At 33.9% G+C, this 23646-nt stretch overlaps 2 protein-coding genes and 1 non-coding gene across 3 annotated transcripts; 1 reads left to right on the top strand and 2 right to left on the bottom strand.

Moving 5' to 3' along the window:
- Positions 1-10895: 10895 nt before the first annotated feature.
- Positions 10896-13186, bottom strand: LOC131647873 (aluminum-activated malate transporter 2-like). Its single transcript, XM_058917690.1, has 6 exons — positions 12861-13186; positions 12654-12794; positions 12127-12399; positions 11926-12047; positions 11650-11790; positions 10896-11486 (listed from the first exon to the last, which is right to left on the bottom strand). The coding sequence occupies exons 1-6, from the start codon at positions 13129-13131 to the stop codon at positions 11088-11090; spliced, it is 1347 nt and encodes a 448-aa protein (XP_058773673.1). The 5' UTR covers positions 13132-13186; the 3' UTR covers positions 10896-11087.
- A 4544-nt stretch (positions 13187-17730) lies between these two features.
- LOC131653515 (transcription factor LHW-like) lies at positions 17731-23403 on the bottom strand. Its single transcript, XM_058923679.1, has 10 exons — positions 22549-23403; positions 21788-21976; positions 21619-21700; positions 21444-21485; positions 21300-21359; positions 19202-20686; positions 18988-19089; positions 18763-18903; positions 18539-18664; positions 17731-18446 (listed from the first exon to the last, which is right to left on the bottom strand). Exons 1-10 carry the CDS (start codon positions 22641-22643, stop codon positions 18309-18311), a joined length of 2460 nt encoding a protein of 819 aa, XP_058779662.1. The 5' UTR covers positions 22644-23403; the 3' UTR covers positions 17731-18308.
- On the top strand, positions 20890-20961 carry TRNAM-CAU (transfer RNA methionine (anticodon CAU)). The gene has a single exon. It is a non-coding gene; the product is annotated as a tRNA-Met (tRNA).
- Positions 23404-23646: the final 243 nt, after the last annotated feature.

The following is a 23646-nucleotide window of genomic DNA, read 5'->3' as shown; positions in this document are numbered from 1 at the left end:
GTGAGATTCAGGGTTTATAAGCTTAAAGTTCTCACAAACTTTCATCTCAAAACCTTCTAACTTTTCTAAAACATGGTTACATGATTCACTTTCAAATGGATTTTAACTTAGTCATTTTTTCATGATTTTTATTAGGTTAATCGATTTCCCTATATGGGTAAATTGGTTTCCTTCCTCTCTGCCAAATAATTTTTTTGAGGAAACTAAAAGGGAAACCGGTTTTCCCCTTTGGTAAACTGATTTACCTAGTTCAAAATTTATATTGAAATTCTTGTATCAGATATGTGATGCCGAAGGAGATGTCACGACACAATATTTGTTGATAACGATTATGGAACAAGACAACAGCAGTAATGAAAATAATAACAGTATAGAAAAGTAAAGAACACACAAAATTATTTACCTAGTTCGCAACAACCTTCCTACTCTGGGGGTTACCAAGCCAGAGATGAAACCAATATATGATAGTATCAATTCGAAGCTAAACTTCCACGTTTACAACTTCTCACTTAATCACTACCCTTCCTATGACTTCTACCTAAGATTCACCTTGGTATGAGACCCTCCTCAAATCCCCTCTGTCACAAACCCGTGACAAATAACACAAATAATAAAACAAAAGACACTTTTCCAAGACACACAATGCTCAATGCTTAAAAGCTTATGAAAATGAAACTACTTTCCTTGCTTAATAGCTTCGGAGATTAAACCAACATTCAACACCTACAGGTTTATGAATGCACACATATGGAACTTACAACACAGGAAGAAAATTAGGATTCCTAGAACCCTAAAAATACAAATATCGATTCCACTTAAAACTAGGTTATAACCCTTCTATTTATAAGATTAATATCGACTGGACTGGGCTTCAAAATGAAGCAAAGAGGCTGCCAAAAATCTGCTACTTGTTTTCCAAGAAAATAGGTCTTCAATCCAAACTTTCCTATATTGTCTCCAATTATAGAAAGTGTGGAAATATCTTAATTGAATCAAACTTGGATAACACGTCAGCTAATTGATTATTCCCGAATATTCTGTAGTCGAAACACAAGATTCCTGTAGCAATAAAAACGCCTGATTCACTTGACAGGTCAACTTCTACAATCAGGATGTCATACCACACATGTTGTGACATCTTGTTTGACATGTTGAAGTCTGAACGCTAGGACATCTTGCATTTCTTTTAACATGTTCTTGCTAAGTATGTTTTACCAAAATGCATGCCAACCTCGGAGAAACTACATATATTTTTCTTGTACGTTTCAAGCATGGAAATCAGTTTGCCTCTCTTGGTAAATAAATTTACCTTTGTTTGTTTTGAAAAATTATTGAACCAATGCAATACCTCTTCATCTCTAATGTGAAGGTTGAGAAAAATAAAAGAAAGGGGGGTTTGAATTGGGTTTTCAAAAACTTTTTCTTTTAGAAAAACTATTCACTTAAACAATCAAGATAGACAAGCTAAGAAGAAAAGTGACATTTTTGGTTTATACAAGTTCACCTTATTAAATGTTAATCTTGTCCACCCGCCAAGGTGATTTTGCCTTAAAAAATGACTTAATCCACTAATCTTAAAAGATTACAAACAAACGTCTAAGAGTCTAGAAAGACACCTTAGACCTCTCAAGAATTCATGCTAACAACCTAGTCACTTGAGGAAAACAAATCTTAAAAGATTTACAATAGCAGTTTTTATAATAGTGCTTCTAGATTAGCAAATAAAACAAAGTTTAAGAACAAGTGATTATACAAATAATGAACAACAACTCTTTGTGTTTGAGATTCTTTTAATAACAAATATTTCTATAAGAAGTGTTTTGAATAGAATCTCTTAAATTTCTTTCTCTTAGTTTCTTGTTCATGTTGATTCAAAATTCACAATAGTTCAGCAAGAATAAGTGAGAGTTAGCAGCTTCTTCAATGTTGTGCTTCTATATATAGCTCCAAAAAGTAGGCCATTAAGAAGGAAAAAATGTCGCTTTCCATGCCAGCTGATATAACGGATATATGTAAAACATGGGAGAAAAAGAGCACACTATTTCTTTGGTCCTACATACGTCCTCACAATATTGGAGTGGGTATTGTACTATTGTGCCATTAATCTTCTTGTGGAAGTTTTTGATCTTTCATTCTAAAAGATATACTTCTGCGTAATTAAGTTTAGTAGAATTGATTTTATCAGAATTGAGTTTAGCAGAATTAATTTATGTTTGGATACATTTATGTAAAAGTGAGTTCAACAATAAATTACAGTGTAAAAATCATCTAGAATAAATTATGGAGGCAGAAGCTACAAATTCTAGCATTAACTAGAATTAATTCTGGAGACAGAATCAATTGTACTTTTGCCTAACCAAACATCTTAAAACCACCCAAAATCAATTCTACACCTATAGAATTGCTTTTGGCCTTTCCAAAAGCAATATAGAATATGCACTCAATTCTACTAGAATCAATTCTGTTCACCGTCAATCCAAACGCACCCTTAAGAATTTTGAGGTCCAAAGTAACTTTAAACATGTGCTTCTAGGAACATGAAATGCCTCTGTCTGTTTTGAGTCCACTTCTTAATTATGTAACATGCATTCCCAAAACACATTATTGATATAATAATGGAAATTGATTCCGTTAGTAAAAAGTTGTAAATAATGGAAATTGATTCCGCTAGTAAAAAGTTGATTCGTATCCAACAAAATAGTGAATTCGACTTCTGCCACCAACGTCTGGATTTCGTTAGTAGACAAGTACCTCTAAACTTTGAGACCTATTTTAACTCGGTTGAATTCCTAAAATCCAACTCTGTTAATCTTTTCATTAAAAAAAATCAGATTAGTGATTACATTTCAAAGGGGATGTGTTGATGTGCATAAGGTATATCCTTATGCACGGTGCATAAATATTCAAATATTGTTTATATTACTCAAAGTATTATATTTATTACTCAAAATATACAGATTACTCAAAATAGTATAAATATTACTCAGAACAATGAATATATTACTCAAAAGGGTAATGCTAACGAGTGCCCCTGGGGCACTGGTTAAGAAATAAAAAAGGTAAGTTAAACATTGTTTAATAAAGTAAAAATATATATTTTTATCCAAAATATATGTATTAAATGTATTGAAAATATAAATAATTAATTTTTAAAAAAAAGATTAGGTGTATTCAATGCAATGAATCTACAATATTTACTTAATTTGGAATGCTTAACCAGTGCCCCTGGGGCACTCGTTAGCATGACCCTACTCAAAATAGTTAAAATTCGATATTATGCAGAATCGTGTAAATATTACTCAGAATAGTGTACTCATTACTCACAATTAATAATTACTCATAATTAATAGATGTCTACAAATAATGCATATATTATTCATGGATTATGATATTATTACTCGTTTCTAATATTCGGTTGGTCTCATAGTGATTATGTTGTCTCTTTACCTTTTATTGTTTAGTCTTGATTTTTTGGTACGGATTGTTTAGTATTGATTTATTTATTACTAGTCTTTTCTTAAATTATTGTTAAAGTGGCAGGAACCTTTTTTGAAACAAATATATCTTGTCAAATTATTTAAGTTTAGATTACTTTGTTTATTAGTTGTCCTTTTTGAAACAAGTATATCTTATCAAATTATCTTAGTTTAGAATAACAAAATTTCAAGCTTATATTGAAAAGATAATTATGGTTGTGATCTTGTTTTCTTCACTGCTCATTTAGGCATAATATGCAGTTTTGTACTTAAAGACTTCTACAAATAATTTTGAGAAGATAAAGTCTAAAGGGGTCAAAAGCTGTAACATCAAAGAGACAAGTCATAGAAAAAGTGAAGACTTCTCTTTATGGTTATGTGGTGATTGCAAGAGGACATGGAAAAACTATATTTGAATAGTAAGAGATGAAGTTCGGTAAAGAGCGAAAAAAGATTGACAACCTAGATAAAGCTCCCGTTATAACCAGTGAATGGCGATTATTATAATAAAATTGTAATTGTATGTAATTTGCCTTCTTTCCCACCATATTTTTATTTTATTTTTGTGAGTTTGGAAGAATCTGAGAATCTAATTGTGTCCTAATGATGGACCATAGTTGCCAGTTAATATGCCATATTTTCCCTCCGACATGCTGGTGATGATAACAAATTGAAACTTTCATTAAAGCTGTCGTTGCTTTGCATTACACAATATTGTTTACAGGCTAGAACTAGGAATCATATCTTTCTTTTCTTTGAGACATTTGCATTGCTGGATATATATGTCCCAGTTCCCTTTTTTCTTCTTCTGTTGAGATTTAGGACAACATTTTTTCATTTGACTAAGTTTCAGACTTAATCTAAATGGTACAGGCTTGCTTCTCCAAACCCTACGACTTACATTGGCTCCAACAAATTTTCTGAAATTAAGAGTGCAATTAATGCATTGGATGTTGAAACTGTGATATTTGATGATGAACTACATGGTCTGAAAAGTGTTGTATATTTATGCAGAATTTGTCTTTTTATTCATTTATGGTAGGAAATAAATAAGTTTTGTAATTATAAATTTTTATAACTTTTCATTTGAAAATGTTGAGCATCAGTATTATATTTAAAGGCTAGAAGTTCTAAGATTCAGCCTGGAGCATGGAGTAAAAAATAGGACAGTTACAGTCTTGATTTAGAAAGCTAAATAGTATTCATTAATTTACACTTTAAAATACTGCGTTTACCTACGACAGCGCTTTTAATAAAAAAGCGCTGCCTAAGATGATAAAAGAAAGCATAAAAGGTGGAAAAAAGCGCTGCTAAAGGCCACCTACGAAAGCGCTTTTCAAGGCTAATCGCTGCTAAAGACCCACCTACGAAAGCGCTTTTCAAGGGAAAGCGATGCTAAAGACCCACCTAAGGCAGCGCTTTTGGCGTAAAAAAAGTGTTGTCTTTACCTATGGCAGCGCTTTTAAGCGCTGTAAAAGGCTAAAAAAGCGCTTTCGTAGCCCTTTTATGGCATAGTGGAAGCAGTACTCGTCGACCTGAGAAGGCTGAGCATGGTGATTGGGCGGCCTAACCAAAGCATAAGAATGTTTTCCATGTCCATCTAGTAAATGCTTCATGGAAGATAGTGTTGTGGCGGCAGCAAGAAGTGCAACATTCCATGATCTAAGGTTTAAGAATGTGTCGGTGCAAAGTGTCTTTTTGCCTTCTTTATCAGCCTATATCAGTTCATTTATATACACTAAGAAATTACAACATTTGAAATTATATCATGGATTTTTTTGTAACTATGAAACACAGACAGACATAGATATCAGAGATGGTTAATTTTTTGTAACTCAATGTGTAAAATATAGAGATGGTCAATTTGATTTAAATTTTAATATTTTGTGTTTAAGTGACACATAATATGATTAGCAATGTAGTTTTGATTCTAATATACAATATTTTTTGAACCAAGTTATTTACATTAAATCTTTTAAAAAGCTCATAACAATGTCGTAACATTCAAAATTGTAAAAGTTTGTCTTAAACCATTAATTGGTAAAGCAAAAGAAAATATATTTTAAAATTGTTAGAAATCATAATGTTGTAATCAGAAAGTTGGCGAAAGACGCCAGGGCTGTTAAGAAGAGAAGGTCATGCAAGCGCTCAGAAATCAGTTGAGGGGAGGTTAGAGGCGGTCTCGTGGTTTCTGGTCAGCAATAACAGGTTTGACGATAGTTCGGGTGCATCGTACATCGATTTTGGTTTAGTCAGTTCGAGCGTATCAAACTTAGCAGTTTTAGTTCACATATCAGTTTGTTACTGAGTTGTGTTTGCGTTCGTCAAGGATCTGTTGAGTTAATATCTATCTTTATCATTCTGTTTAGAAAAACCTTCAAAATATATATGAAAGACAAAGGGAAAAAGTGACATTTTTAGGGGTAACTCTGATATGCAAAGGTAAAAATTATTATGAGTTTGTGTGATTCATATATAGAGTTTGAAAGATTGAGAAACACTTCTAGACACATTGAGTTTGTGTGATTCATATATAGAGTTTAAGAGATTGAGAAACACTTCTAGATATTAGGTTTGTGTATAGAGTTTGAGAGATTGATAAACACTTGGGTAGAAAATAGAGTTTGTTTTTAGGAACTTGAGTGATTATTTTAATGTAACTCATGTAATAATCTTTTGAAACAATTTTGGAAGTATATTGAATTGGAGAACCTCTCTCTCTCTCTCACACACACACAGTAGATTGTTTAATTGAAATGAGTAAACATGTTATTATGTTCATGAATATTGTCTTTGACCTTCTTTTGATTTTTGTGTATTAGTCTTCACGCTTTACTGATTATTGTGTTACTTGAGTCTATTTATTTTAGTTTATATTGTTCTTTGTCCCCACTCATTAAATTTTGAATAATTATTCTTTCAGTTTTTCCAAAAAAAGAAAAAACTTTAAACATCAAAATGTAAGTATCCTAAACAATGCCACAATATTTAAAGATCACACTAATTGATCACAAAATAGTAGATATTCTAAAAAAAATAAAAATCTAAGATTTTGGCCTCTTTATTTGCATATTGGACCTTGCCCGTTTTTTCTTTTTAGAAATTAAATCTCGTGCAATCAGGCTTTTGCCCCAATCAATCTGTCAAGCCTTTATTAGTTGTTTGATCCTGATCGTACTGCTCAGAAAAAGAGATTTGATTTTCTCAAAATTATCAGTTTTGAATCAGAACCATTTGATCAAGATAGAACAGCTAAATACGACTGAATGCATGAATGCATAATCATTTGAGTGCAAGGAATTACGGTTAGGATCCATATTCTTCAAGTTCCAAACTCCTTAAACAAATAAGATGTTTTCAATGTACTCTTTGGATTCGGTATAATTTTTTCTTAAATTTCTTGGTATTAGAAGAACTTACATCCAACTTCATTATCATGTTTCTAAATGTATGATGTAGGAAGACTTTTTAAGCCACTCGATTTGTTTCAGGCCCAAAAATAGTATTTTAATATTTTCTGTAATTTTTATTTTATTTATGTCTTAGATTAAAGTTTCATTAGGGTTTCTTTTTTCTATTTTATTTCTATTTTGAATTAAAAGCCCATTAGGTTTCTTTACTTATGTATTTAAATATGTTTGGTGTGAGTCAAAGGTCATCTTTTTTGATATTATAAAATTCAGTATTTTATTTATCTAGTGGATTCCAAAGTTTCTCTGACAGGTTTTGCGCTAGCAATCCTGTGTTCTCACTCTAGGTTTAGCGCTTGATAATCCCTAGTGTTTTTTATTGCGTCAGGTGGCATCAGACTCCAGTTTCTTTTTGTAACTTAATCAGCCATGGGAGATCAACCGGTCACCTGAGAAAATCTTGAGGAAATTATTGCGATTTTTACCGTGACTTTAACATTTTTGACTGAATAAATGACGAATTTAGAAAATCAAGTGAACAACGCCAACAACAACGGGAGTCACCGAAGAGACATGGGAGCATAACATGTTAGGTTTTTGTGAGGTGGAAATAATCTTGTTATTGTTGAAAATTTGAGTTTTGAAAAAGAAGAACCCTACGAGGAAAAGGTACTTGATCATGAGAGTCAACATAACCATGATTACTGAGTGAAGGCTGATATTCCATTATTCTTTGGAACGATGGGAGTGGAGGAGTTTTTGGATTGGCATATTGACATCAACATGTTCTTCAATGTTATGGGCAACCTTGAGAAAAAGAAAGTTAAGATGGTGACGATTAGACTGAAGAGTACTGCTGCTATCTAGTGGGATAAACTTATTTTTCAGAGGCAAAGGAAGAGGCCATTCAGAACTTGACGAAGAATGAAACAATTGATGCTGAAGCAGTTTTTACTTGAGGATTATGAACAAATTCTTTATAAGATTGTATATTGAGTGTGTTCAGGATAATGGAATTGTGCTTGAATACACAACTGAGTTCCTGTTTTTTTTAGCCCAATGAATTGGGAGAATCAAAGACCCCGAAAGTGACTTGATACATCAGTGGCTTAAAGGGATCCTTGCAAGAAAATATAGATTTACAGACTGTATGGACCATAATTGAGGCATCCAGTCTAGTTTTGAAGGAAAAATTAATGGAGAAATCCCCTTGAAATTTCTCATCTTTTAGGTATTTACCCCATAATAACTTTGAATCAGCAGGCGACAAGGAAATCAGTGCAACAACCAGGGACTCCAACCCAAGGTTTGTGTAGCAAGGTAAAACATCAGTTCAGAAGAAAAATAATTCATATGCTAAACCCATTAGAGACACGTGTTATCGTTGTAATGGAAGAGGCCACATATAAAATGTTTGTCCAACAAGGAGAGTTGTTGTTGTTGCGGAAGAAAGGTAAGAGGAAGAGAAAAGAGAAGGGCATACAGTTGAGAACGATCAATATGCAAGGGTTGACTTTGCAGAGGAATAATCTAATGAGAGGATAAATTTTATATTGTAGAAAATTTTACTATCATCTAAAGATGAAGGGCAACACAAGAATTTGTTTAAAACACATTGTTCCATCAAGAACACGATGTGTAATCCGATTATGGATAGTGGCAGCACAGAGAATTTAGTGTCGCAGAAATTGGTAGATTATTTAAAGTTGTCCACAGAACCCCATAAGAAGCCATACACCCTCGGTTGGGTAAGTAAGGGCTCTCAAGTTCAAGTAACACTAGCCTGCAGAGTTCGTTTCTCCATCGTTAAACATTATAGAGAAGAGATACTTTGTGATGTTCTTGATATGGATGTTTGTCATATTTTACTTGGTAGACCTTGGCACTTTGATAATCATATCACTTATCGAATACTGGATAACGTGATGATGTTTAGATGGGGGACACGTAAAATTTTTATGGCTACTGTGTTACACTTTGATAAGAATCCAAGAGAAAATAAGTTTAGATTCTTGGTGATGGCACATAGTGAAAAGGAGCTTGATGAGGCCGTTAAAGAAACTCAATTTTTCTGTCAAATGGTAAGTAAAGGGTTGGTGAGTTTTGTAAAGGAGGAAACAACAATTTGAGAAGAAGTGTTAGGGATCCTAGAGAATCTCAAGGATTGACCGTAGATGAGCTACCAAACGATTTGCCTTCTATGCGAGATACACATCGGAAAGTTAAATCTTTTAATATGGGAGACGATGTGATAATGTTTCTACGTAAGGGGTGTCTTCAGTTGGTATTTATAGAAAACTGCATTCACACAAGTATGGCTTGTTCACAGTGACCCGAAAGATCATTGATAATTCTTATGTGGTAGTTCTCCCATATTTCATGAATATATCCAATACTTTTAATGTTGCTGACATTCATGAATATCAAACAGATGAGACTCTTTATCAAGAAGAAAACTCGGGGTCGAGTTCTTTGGAGGTGGAGGCGACTGATGTAGGAAGGCTTTTTAAGCTAATCGAAATTGTTTCAAGCTCAAAAATAGCATTTTAATGTTTTCTGCAACTTTATGTTTTGGACTAAAATTCTGTTAGGGTTTCTTTTTTCTATTTTATTTATGGTTTAAATTAAAAGTCCATTAGGATTTCTTTGCTTCTGTATGTAAACACTTTTTACGTGATTCAAAGTTTTTTTTGTATAAACCGGGTATCCTCTGCACGCAACTACATAGATTAATCCCTCGAGCCTTGTAGGACCATAATAATCGGCAAATTCTCCCTAATAGATTTAACACTGTTGCATGTTCAGAGAAGATCATCTTTTTGATGTAATAAAAATTCAGTATTTTCTTTATCTGGTAGATTCCCGAATTTATATGACAGGTTTTACGCTAGTAATACTGTGTTTTCATTCTAAGTTTAGCGTTTACTAATCCCTAGTGTTTCTGACTATGTGAATATGTAAACAAATATATATTAAATTCAATCCTTCAAATTTATTTGTCGTAACAATTTTCTTTTAAGTTAGCATTGTGTTGCAAACATGAATCATGTAAATATGCAAAGGGTACTGCTAACTTGTGCCCTTGGGGCACAAGTTAAGAAACCTACTTTTAGAAATTTTATTTTGAAAAATACAATAAAGAAATTAATTTTATACTTTAATTAAAATCAATGCACAAGTTCCAAAATATTATTTCTTCAATTAGTTCTTAACTTGTGCCCTTGGAACGCAAGTTAGAGCATAATTATCGGCAATTTTTGTCGTTCCTACACTTTAACCAAAGCTATCATGTCAGAAACACTTGGATATTTGCCTATTAATTTCGTTCTCTAATACACAAACGTTGATGTAGTAAAGCACGGTGCTTTATCACAATTGTCCATTTTTCTTTATTTTTTTTAAATAAAAAATGACAATTGAAATTGGATACACATATTATTGGAATATATTGTGGGGTACAGTGAGACCCATTTTAAAGTTTTTGATGAGTTGTATGAATATTTGAAAAATATATGTGAGTTGTTTAAATCATTTGAAAGTGTAATATAATATATAAAATTGAATGAGACCCATTTAAAGAACTCAAATGAGTATGATGGATGTGAGTGCTCTTAGCATTTATCTTATGCAAATTCATCTTAAATCAAATAAAAAAAAAAGTTGAGTGGACTCTAGCAGTAAGTCTTTATAGCTCCCAAATGTTCTCCCAATATTTAGGTCCAACTTGGTTAGAGTGGAAAGAACTATATTTTTTTACACTTAACAAGTGGGTTTCAATTTTTTTTGAAGTTGAACACATTGGTAAGATCTATAACTTTGATTCATTGTTTTTGAAGAAAGATTGAATTACAAGAATAGAACTTAGAGTGTTTATTTGTCACTTGGTAATTTTTTGGATTTTCAAAATTTTGAGACAAAATATTATTATGAGGAAGAAGATGATGAGGCCCCATTGTTAAGAAAAGATGCGTTGGTATTATGGAACCGGCCACATAGAACCGGAAGTTACACAGTTGAGTTTTTTAATGAAGATTATGTTTTTTATCAACATTGCAAATGTTTGTGACTTAAAAGACTAAGTTGAAGAAAATAACAAAAATGATCAAAATGTTAGTTCCAACCATATTATAATCTTTCATTTAAATCCATTACAATCGATACACCATATAGCAGCCGAAGACATGTATCGTGCAATCGTCGATCATTCGGCAACGTTAACTACATGAACTGAACTGTCGCTATCAGAAACCGGCTGCACCGTTCCCCTACAAAGTAACTCAGAAGGCACAAAATTTGCAAGTGATGCTAATTCTTCAACAGCTTCACAAATTTGTTCAACACAAACCACAATATCAATAAGCAATGATGCCACTGTGGAAGCTGGTATAATCTCCAAGTGATCAGCACCTTCCCATGGATTTGTTCTTAATACAGATTTAAGAGATTCAGCAGCATTTTTAGCATTTAAAACATGCAATTTTGGAGTTGATGACTTTGACATTTTTTTAATCATCAATGATGCTTCTTTTAAGGCCTTCCCCGATTCTAAGCTCATATTTGTGCATGGTTCTTGAATCCTGCTTCGAAATTCATACGGAGTCTGTATCACAAAACACAAAATTAACATTGTTAATTTATTGATATTTATAAATCAACAATTTTATAAAAAAAATCATTAACTTATCAAATAAGTAAAAATTGTTGATTTAAGAAGTAATGAATCACATTACTTATAAGATAGAATTGAGATAAAAATTCCATACTTTAGAATTGTGAAGATATACACTAAGGGCTTCGACTTTATACGCACAAAACCGTGTCAAGTTTCCGATTTTTAGGTATTGCTTCCATGGATGACGAAATCTAAACCGGCCATGACGAGGTTCCCATCTTGCCAAAACCGCCTATAAAATTAAAAAAAAAAACATTTAATTATCAAATTTGTTGTATAGTCACGATATAAACTTTTTATTTTCCAGATAGGTATTAAATCACACGATAATTATACAAATTAATTTCTTTAAAGTTTAATTTTTCACCATTGTTTCTTCACTACTTTTTGAGGAGAGGACTCTTTTATATTTGTGAAGAAATTCCTTATCATTCTCTTCTTCCTCTTCTTCTGAATCCTCTGAATTGTTGAAGTACTCATCTCCAAATCCTGTGTCATAGTTAATTTCTATTAGTTTTAAATTAATCTCATAATGTATTAATACTAAAAAAAATTGAATAAAATGTACCTTCTAAAAAGTCAGCAACATTTTCAATATTTCCAGCAATTTTATTGTGAAGATCCTTTCCAATCCAAACAGGGCATATGAAAATGCATACTGTAATAGCTATAGAGCTTCCAATTATAATTGTTAATAATCTTCCGTATGCCATTTCTAGAAGTTCATGTCCACTCTCATCCGAAAGAGATACCAAACAAAATGTTAAGATGAATATGATCATCCCATAATCATATCTTGCCTTCAATTTAGGAGAAAATCTCATATATGTCACTCTTTCAGCTGCATATTAAAGTGAAAAAATAATTAATACACAAAAAATTAGTATAAAATTAAGTATTGGTTAGCGTCAGAGTCAGTTTCAATTTTTTGAGATTCTACGTAGATTAGTCATAATTTAATGATGATAAAATAAACAGAAATTCTATTAACAAAAATGATTTAATTGTAACAAACATTTTATAAGATTATATTTAACTACGATTTAACTGCGACAAAATTTAACTGTAACAAACATTTGATTAAATTTTACTTACCTATTACAAAGACAAAGATTGAAGTCATTATGACTTTTCCTTTATCTCCACAAAGAGAGGCGACTTTATTACTCGCAACACCGAGAGCGCCAGCTAACCATGTCGCCAACATTCGGTTGAAACCTTTTCCAAGTGTTGCACCTGAAAAATTAATGCAATTAGCATATTTTTTAACATTAGTAAAAATTTTTTAAATGACATACTTACCAACAGAAAGTTCAAGGACAATAACAACAGTAAGAACAGCCCAAATAATGTTGTCACCAAAACCATAGAAAGATGGACGAAAATGATGCAAAATGTAAATCAAAACTAATGCTAATCCAACTTTGAAGGAATGAATGAACCTTCTAGGATCATCTTGGCCAATCTCTTTTATAAATTTTGTGAACTTTACTAACTTGGTCCATAATTTCTTAACCAAGGCTTTCAAAGTGTGTGTGAAGCTTTTAGTGTAATCAACATTTGGTGAGGCCATTTTGAAATATTGGTCTTAATTCTATGAAGTTAGTATTAATATTGTCTTGAACTATAGGCACATATATATACAAGTTTTGTTATGTGGGAAAGGTATATAATGTGTCACACATTAGGTTGTTAGTGTTTTAGTTGCTTTCTTAAAATAGTATCTACTTTTTACTAAGTTGTTAAAAAAATATTATTTTAAGAATTTAAAATTAAGGGTTAAATATATTTGTAATATATCTTCTTAAATATCTCGAATTTTATTTTTACTCTTTTAAAATATTTTCTTCAAAGAAAGATTCTCATAAAAGTTTTCATATTTTTGGTCCCTAATACTAAAATCGCCGTTAAAATTATAATTAATTCAGTCGCTAAGTAATAAATCGTTTTTAAAACCGTCGGCAATTATGTCGCTAAATTGTAAAAATCGTCACTAAGTTGCATGAGAGAACAAAAGTGTGAATGAAATTTTTTAGAAAAATCATTCTTTAAAAGAAATATTTTGAGACGCTAAAAACGAAATTTGAGATATTTAATAAGACCACAAATGTAATTAATTTTAAAATTAATGATACATTTATTCTGACTAGTTAGAGACCCAATATTAAAAAAAGTTCAATCGTCAATTCAAAGTCATAAAAGTTAGAGGTGCAATGCATACGCAATCTTCAGACTCGTGTTCGATCCACACCACTGATTATCTTTTGTCATTGAACAGTTATCCACATACCACTTTGAAAGCAAGGGAATCTATAACTCCTTATATATAAGAGATTCAAAACTTAAAATATGTTCTGACTATAATTTATCTTCTTTTACTTTTCATTCAAAGATATATTCGGACGTTGAAGTGTTAATCTTATATTTTTATTTTGGACGGAACATTAAAAAGATTATAATATTTGTTGGGGAAGAAATGGCTTATGGGCTAGCATAGGAGGTGTTTAGATTATACGAGGAATCATCGAGGTAATTGATTGATGTTGTCGGTGGTCCTAAATATTGTTCTTACATGAGGATGCACATGTAGAAAATGATGAATAAGTAACATTGGGACACTTGATTGAAATTCTAAAAAAAGAAAATTTACTATTGACGTTCAAAAATTGTTGGAATGATTTGAAATTTTGGTGGCCTTTAGAATGAATGTATGGTTATATGGGTGAATATAGACCCATATACAAGAATTTGGGTTAAAACTGAATGCTTAACGACAGGAATTATTTGACATATGTTGACCATATTAGCGTGTGTTTACATTCTTAAAATTTTGATTTGGACATATTTTGAATTTATTAGCGTGTTTACTCGCTAGTTAAATTTTTTTAGATGTTTCATTTGTTTTCTTCTTTACCTCTCATAGATTTTCTTTAGTTTGGGATATTTATATTTAGGATTTTTCGTTCCGAATTAAATTGAACCGAATTATAGTAAAAATTTATTCGAATTGAACTGTTTCAATTTATTAAGAATCGAACCGAATTAAAATTATTAATTTGGTATATCGTTTTGAAATTCTGAACCGTATCGAACCGTTAAAAGATAATTTTTCTAAACCGAACTATTTATTAAGTTATTTTTTAAAATTTTTAATTTTTTTAACTTATTTTAAGTATTTTTCATTTTCAGTTTTGATTCGGTTCGGATTCAATTTTAATTAGGTTCGATTTCAATTTTGATTTTTTTTAAAATTCTTTGTGCATTATGGTTTCCTTCACTTACCAAATATATCAGTTCTATTATTTTAACTTTTTGTTAACAACCCTACTCATATTTAATACACTGTTGGACACTAAATATAATCTTCTTTATTATAACTTCAAGGCTCAATAGATACTTATAGAACTATTTATAGTTTTTGTTGATTTTTTTGGACAATAATTAGACTAATTTGTACTGTATTTAAATATCTTATCACAAGCTACAGTTTGATTGATGTCTAACCATATTTAACTTGAACATAAAAAGTGTTAAAAGGCTTAGGAAGCAGAGACTTGATACAGAAATATGCAACTTGATTGTGAGATAAAAATTGAAAGTAGCTTCATCATGTCAGCTTGAAGTTTTTATCGAACAAGGTGAAAAGACTATCACCAAATTCTTGATTCTTTCATGAGAAATTAGAAGGGCATCTATGTAAAATCTTTGGAAAAGTTACTTGTAGATCACAAAACATGTATAAGAGCTATTGAAATTCACATGTTGTATAGTCCAAAGTTACATATACAACCTCGGAAGATGGTCAAGAGATGATGTGTTGTTTCTTGGTTCTTCGTGAAATGGAAGAAGATTAATAAAGAAAGACAAACTAGAGATAAATCTTCTTATTCAATGCATCCAAATCAATATGCATATGAGAATCCAAGTAAATGGTTGAATAATCTCTAAGGAAGAAAAAACCTTGTTTAGGACTGAAGTATTATATTTGTAAGAGTCTCACCTAAGGCGGTGTCTTCAGACCGTCTTAGAAAGGGATTATCAGACATCATTCACCTCATTAACGGATTATCAGACTATCACACGTTGAGCTTTTCATGAATGCGTACTTAGGATACAACCACATTTGGATGGATCCCCTGGACGCGTCCAAAAAACCTTCATGTCGAACCATGACAATTACTACTACAATGTTATGCCTTTCGACCTCAAGAACGATGGCGCCACCTACAAGCGCTTTATGGATGTTGTTTTCGCCCACTAGATAGGGCGAAACCTGGAGGTCTACATCGATGATAGGATACTTAAGACTGTCGAGGGGCATAATCATGCAGAGGATTTGGAAGATGTCCTTTCATCCATCAGGAAGTATGATATGTGCCTAAACCCGACCAAGTGTTCTTTTGAGATTCAAGCGGGGAAATTTTTAAATTCATGCTGATACAAAGATGCATCGAGGCCAACCCAAACAAGTGCTAAGCAGTCATCATGATGAAAATCCCCACTAACATAATGGAAGTGCAACAACTCACAAGTTGCTTCGTCGCCCTATCTCACTTTCTTTCTTGCGCAGGCGACAAGGATTTCTCTTCTTTGCCGCCTTAAAGAAGAAGGAGATGTTTGAGTGGATCCCCGAGTGTGAGGAGGCTTTCACCAAAGTCAAAAACTTCCTCACATCGCCCCCCGTTCTAACTCGTTTGATAGAGAGGGACATTGTTGCTACTCTACCTCTCAGTCACTGATCAAGCGATGAGCTTAGTCCTTGTCCAGGAAATAGACAGCACGTAGAAATCAGTGTATTTCGTAAGCAAAGTGTTTAGAGGCGCCGAAGCACACCATCAAAAGATCGAGAAGCTGGCTCTAGCCATCGTCGTTGCAGCGAGGAAATTGAGACCATACTTTCACGGTCACAAGATCCTGGTAAAAACTAACTATCATGTTTAACAAGTCTTAAAGAAGCCTGATTTAGCAGAAAAGATGGTATCTTGGAGTCGTGGACGGTGGATCTCTCTGAATACGACGTCTAATATATCCAGAGGAGAAGCATCAAGTCAGAAGCTCTGGCATATTTTGTGACAATATTCAGCTTGCCTGTAGACGAGGAGACACCCACATAGTGGGCGCTATCTGTAGATGGCGCCTCCAACATAAAAGGGAGCGGGGCCAGAATAGTCTTGGAAGGAACTAATGACATAATCATCGAGCAAACTTTAAAATTCGAGTTCACGGTTAACAATAACCAGATGGAATACGAGGCTCTCATCCTCGGAATGATCCTCGCCTTAAAAATGAGAGCCTTCAAATTAAAGGGCAAAACTGATTCTCAACTGGTCGTCAACCAGCCAAGTCATTAGGCAGTACCAAGCCAATGAATCTATAAAAGGTACGAAATATATCTTCTTGATTTTCCTCCTTTGAAATAAAGCACATCCGCCATGAATAAAACTTCAGTGCATACCTTATGTCCGAGCTAGCCACATCAAAAACGGCAAGATTTAACAAAATAGTTATCCAAGAGACCGTCGCGTCACCCATACTGTGCTATTTGTAGACTGTCAAACTACTACTAGACAAAAGAGACGCAAGAAGGATCTGAAAAAAGGCTGCGAAGTACACTATAATATCTAGAATATTATATAAAATGGAGAGAGCTTCTCTCATGTTATGATGTCTGGACAATCATAAAACCCCTATGGTTTTTGAATAAGTACACAAGAATTCCTATGGTTTTTGGAAAGAGTGTGTTGTTTTCATTGGTAGAAGATTATATGCAAATGCAAAAATGCGAGCTCACAAATGCGAGCTCCCTGGGGCCATCTTCTTAGGACTTCTGTAACAAAATTTGTATCCGTTGTACACCCTTGAGCTAACAGTCAAGCTGAATTGACGAACAAAATAATTCTTAATGTACTCAAGGGTTTCAAAATCAACTCTTTTTATCAAAATAGAACCAATCATAGACTTATTGTATGTTTGGTTTGGAAACTTATTGTATGTCTGGTTTGGAGACTTATTGTATGTTTGGTTTAATGTATATGTCAACTTTATCACGTTTCAAGCCAATTTGGATGTGAAATTAAAGAAGCTACTAGTTGTAGCTTCTTTTGGCCGGACGCAATCCAACGTTAAACCAAACAAACACTTCATATACATAATTGAAGCACTTGATTCCAAATTCAAAACAAAAGTGAAAATATACATAAACGAATACCAATGTCAGTGTAACCTCATTAATTCCAATGACATACAAACCACACTGAAGAGCTTAACATTTACATGTAATCTAATAACACTTCCCAAGTCACAACCTCAAGTTACACCAAAAGTACAAGAGCAACAAAAGAAAAAGTGCACTGCTAAAACAAACACGTGATGAACCTTTTCTTTCCATACCCTTCAATATCTATCTATACACCTGACATAAATCACAACACCAACTTCCGGCCATCGCACTAAAAAAATCGATGCATTCTGCGTCAACGCATGATACACTATATGTCGGTTAACACCAGAAAAATAAACACACGGTTACGGTTATGATTTTCACTACCTAAACACCTCAGTCCCCTTCAAAATGGTTTCACATATGAAAATTTCATATATGAGATTTAAAACAGAAACAGTTAGAAAATGTTAAGACCACCTGAAATCTTGGAATGGATTTGATGTTGGTCATGGCAAGCATTGCGGAACCTGCTCTCAACACATCCATACTTGAAAGAAACTGTGTAACAAGTGATTGATTTCATACTATTAGGCCTTCTGGGGTAAAGAGTTGTAACCTAACATGTCATCAATGGCATTGGATGAAGACGCATTGCCCTTCATCGTTTGCTCCAGAAGACGAACGAGTGACATAAATATTTCCATCCTCGTTACGTCCCTGTTTGCCTGCAAATTCAACCAGCATGTATTTTAGATCACATCAAAATGATAAGGTTTTGTTCAGTTTTAGTCATATTTGGTTTTTACGGAGTATTTACCTCGACAACAAAACGTGCCCAGATTTTGTCATTGTGAGCTTCCATTACCCCTTTCAAGATGGTTAAGCCTAATCCTCTGATTAAGTCGGCAATTTCAAGAAAGAAACCCCGTTCCTCGCAAAGCATCTGTAAGAATAACCAAGCAAACGGATTATAGAGGCGATAAAGAAGAAATATATGTTAGGAGCAAAGAAATTTATATATCTGTAAAGCATCTTCTTTACCTCCACTAGCATCTGACGAGGAGTATTCAAATCTTCGACTATAATCGGACAAACCATTGATTGAGAGCCAACCTCATATGCCCATGTAGCTCCTCCCTCAAAGTTATCTTTCAAAACCAATCCACCTTCTTTACTAATAATCTGCATATTTAAGAAAGAAATAACACAATTATTTCCCTTGTAAGTTTCGAAAGACACGAGGCACAAGAGTGAATATTTCCGTACCTTAGACTCCCCGGTCTTTTTCAGCTTGTCCGCGTGCTTTGTCACACTTTGCAAGAAAAGCATATGCTTAATGGTCCGTTCCAGCAGTGCATCTATGCTACACTGTTAAATCATAATAGTTCGATGAAACAAAAAAATAATCAGTACCCAAATATATTTAATTAATTTCATTTGAAAAATCTGGAATGAGATAAGATATAAATGAGGAAATTACTTTTCCGCCATTTGGAACAATCTCTCGTAACTCTTTGACACGATCTTGAATCATTTGGCGATCTTTAGGTCGAGGCCTTGGATTCTCCCCTGGTTTAAGCCTTTTGCGATTAGATTTGCAAGCTTCATTCGGGCGCTTCGAGTATCCAGTTGAAACACTATTTTCTCCCTTCAGATTGCCGCCATTCTCCAACCATGAACTAAGTTGAGAACCGCATAAAGTCGTAGTTTGAGAAAAGTTTTCGTCCTTGCTACAACCAGACCTTAGAGAACTAGTTTCTACAGCACCCGTTTTACCTCCATTCTTAGGTATATCAAACAACCCCCCTTGGAAATTACTAGACATAAACTTCCTTCCTAGAGGAGAGGGAATAGAAGCGGTACTATTCCCGGTCAACGTTGTTCTGCAAGAGAAGTCATCGGAATTTTGTTTCATAGTCGGTTTGGCCTTTGAGACCACGGCATCCAAGAGGTTGTCTGTTGACATCCCAGAGAAAATGCCACTGTCCGACATCGATTTGTTGGCCGAATAATAATCAGAACTTGTACCCTCTATGTTCAAACATGTTTCCTTTTTAACCATATTTTCAGCATTACCATCTGGTTCATCGGCAAACAGTTCATTCCAGTGTCCCTTCAGAAGTTCGTTTTTAAAATCCATACCTAAAATATCGAACAAGTCGTCACCGCCTGATGAATGTTGACCACAAGCTTCTTCGTGTTTAGGATTCATCGCAGATTGACCGGTACCGTCTTTTTCAATGCAATCACGGACAAAACCTGGGATAAGACTACTATTCGGCACATGCTCCTCAACGTTAAAACAGGGAATGTTACGAGTCTGAAGCATGTTATAGTCTATCTTTTGATCGGTTGAAGAAAACTTTGAAACTTCGGGAAGAATCTTCTGCTCAGAACATTCTGGAGTCCTCAAAAGACTATTCATTCCACCATGCACTGGGATTCCTCTTAGCAACGAAGTACTGCTAGAACTCATATTATGGTTAATGTTATGGCTTCGATCTGTTTTTAGTTGAGAAATGTTTACGGAACTTGACACATTAACACGAGGGTTAACATAATCACATGGCCCTGATTGGCCAAACGGCGCAGAACCAGCTAAGTTATTGAATTCAGATACTGCATTATATGAAACAGAATGCTGGTGCTGGCTTGAATCAAAATTCGAAGGTATTACTTCAGCCACGACAACCCTGTCCTGACGACTATTATTTTCACCCCTTAACGGACAAAGTGAGTGAGATGAATAACTTTGGTGATTGGAGCCATTAACTACGGAACGAGTGGAATTCGAGGTAATGACTGACAAATCAACCGACACAGGCACACCAGAAGTAGCACGTCCATCAAGTCTTTCATTCGAAAATTTAGCCGAATAGTCCTCGGATAGAAGGGCGTTAGGAATACACCCCAGTTGCAAAATCAGGCTCTTTACTTCATGCACAAACCCGATATTCTCCATTATCTGTACCATTAACATTGTTGTTAAGTTGAGGAATAACGGGATCACATTCATGAGATTAATAATATTAAAAAATGACAAAACAAAATCCAATTCTAGACCAACCAACTCAAATCGTCATCGGGGAATCACATAAATTATTTTACATCCTCAAAATGTTATTAATACTCAAGAAATTCTTTTATATTCATGAGATTACATATTGAATCAGAGTGGCGCAGCGGAAGCGTGGTGGGCCCATAACCCACAGGTCCCTGGATCGAAACCAGGCTCTGATATAATTTTCCATTTTTTGCCCTTACTCAGGTCTAGGACTATTCATAATTCGGTTCAAGATCGAAAAATGAACCAAACTGTTAATGTTTTTTTCCGAACCGGAACTACCTGTACAGAAAACCGATCTATGCCTTTTTGGAACCGATAAAAATTTCCCATTTTTTGCCCTTCAAAAAAAAAACTCAGGTCTAGGACTATTCATAATTCGGTTCAAGAACGAAAAAATGAACCAAACTGTTAATGTTTTTTTTCCGAACCAGAACTACCTGTACAGAAAACCGATCTATTCCTTTTGGAACCGAACTTACAGAAGAAGAAATATTGTAAAAAAGGGACTTACAGGCAAGAAAGAACCAACTTGAACAACCCCATGAGGAAGCACAGGAATAACTGATACTGTCTGCAAAAATAATACAATACAGTATTTACGAAACCGCGATGAAAAGCCTAAAACAAAAAGTGGAACAATATAAAAATCACAAACCTGCATTCCAGCTGAAAATTGGAGATGCATTTCAGCATATACCTAAACAAAGCACCCGTATAAGAAACCGAAATGAAGTTCAAAAAAACTTAATGATAATCACAACACTCGTACTACACATAAGAAACACTGTATCCATATTCTACATTAGAACCACGACAAAAACAATTCATACCTCAGGCGGATATGCATCTTTAGCAAAATTATTCAAGAGAATCCACTCGTGGCTATTGGTAAATGCAGCGCGTCCAATTATACTGAATAACAGCAAAAGCAGCACATGAGTACTAACAGAACAACATAAAAACAGATGAAAATAGGCGTAAACGTGACGAAGTACCTACCCTTCACCTGCAACAACGACTAAATTATTTACACTCAATTTGTTAATCAAAGAACCGACTCTATCCTCCTCTTGAATTCCTAGATGAGATGATTGAAACTCAGAAGAAAACCAGCATCCTTCCTCATTCGGATTAGGCACGGAAGGTCGTGAAAATTGTTCATAATAACATTCTTCCCAAATCAATAGCCTGCAAAATCAAACCATGCTTAATAAAAGATCGAAGAACAAAGAAAGTAACAAATCACAACAATAGTGGTTAGTATGACAAAGATGGACCACAGATCAAATCCCGATTCGTCGAAGAAAAAAACTCAGCAAGTTGTAACTGGAAAATAAGTCCAAATGGAATCAAACAAGAAAGACAAATTCTGAATCCGCAGAATCCTTTACAGAATCACAGATATAATTCTTTTGAATAAACAAATATAACATTCTTGAAGACAAAAAAGAAGCTTTCAAAACACAAAATTCCAAAGCAAAATCGAATATTCAGCACAGTACAAATACAAATCAAATCCAAGGAAGCAGAAGCAGTGACTAATCAATAACACCTAAAACTGTCAATCATATATAGTAAACAAATCAACCCCAGAAATTGAATCTAACCTAAATTCAAACATGCATGTATAATCATTAACATTCAATCATAAGCTAATTACCCTTAATTAGAAGAACATCACAGAAACAAAACACAAAAGAAAGAAAAACACTTTAATGATTAATACTGAAAAGTTAGCATGAATCACTCTTCAAACTTACTTAGAGTTGTTGCAACCAATCTTCCAGAACACAGCATAAGACCACTGATTCCGACCACACAAAGTCTTCAAAACTTCTTTCAACAAAAAACCCATCTTGGGACTTTTAAAAAAAATCACTTTTTTCAGACCTAATTGAAGTAACAATAGCACTCACAAACAGAAAAAGAAAAAGGGTAAGAGTCAAGGTTGTTGACCATGCATTTTCAAAATCCTAACTACCACGGCACGATCCTCTTCCAGCTTGTTTGGTTCTCAACCCTCCACTTCTCTTTCTGTTCGGATCCAAGTTAACGGTGTTCAGTTTCCGGCATGCCATTCTCCGGTTGAACAAATTCTAGAGAGAGAAAGTAAAGTGAAAAAACAAAAAGTGAAGATTTTTTTCTACACTATGCCACGAGATTCGAGTTTGTTGAGAGATAGTGCAAGCTTGCCCATTTGAAAAAGGAGAGAACTTTGGAGAGATGAATGTGATATAGAGAGATAGGAGTTGTTGGGTCAGTGTAAGGTGTTGAGTTGAGAGAGATTTTGTGTGGTTTGTTCTGTGTTTGGCTTGAAGATGAAGGGAGCTTAAAACATGTATCAACTTGTTCTGTGAGTGTGGAAGTGTAGAGAGAGAGAGAGAGAGAGAGAGAGAGAGAGAGAGAGAGAGAGGGGCTTAGGGGAATATTAGAGGGAGAGGCACTTGAAGAGGTTGCTTTTGTCGGGTTGTGAAACAGTGTCAGGAGTAAGAGAGAGAGAAAAAGAGTTGTGTTTTGTTTTGCTTTGTTTTTGTTTGGTGAATCATGGAAATGTAGGAATGAGAGAGTGTGAAAAATGTGAAGAGATTAGGGGGAGGTGGAAGTGGGGTTGGGGAGTGAGGAAAAAGAGTAGTGGGGGTGATATGATATGATATGATACTACATGGTCCTGTTTTAGTGCTGATTACTGTCATGCTTATGTCATGAATAGTGTGGTGTTTGATAATAGTACAATTTTAATTTAACCATGGTAAGGTAAGAAGAAAGGTTGATTCATTGTGTTTTGAGATTATACTTTGTGTATTGAACATGAATACTCATTGGATATGATTGATAATTGAGGTGGGTAAATGATTATG

The sequence above is a fragment of the Vicia villosa genome, linkage group LG2 (assembly GCF_029867415.1).
Source record: "Vicia villosa cultivar HV-30 ecotype Madison, WI linkage group LG2, Vvil1.0, whole genome shotgun sequence".
Classification (NCBI taxonomy): Eukaryota; Viridiplantae; Streptophyta; class Magnoliopsida; order Fabales; family Fabaceae; genus Vicia; species Vicia villosa.
The sequence above is the reverse complement of the archived record's forward strand: the minus strand, read 5'-3'. Positions and strand labels throughout refer to the sequence as shown.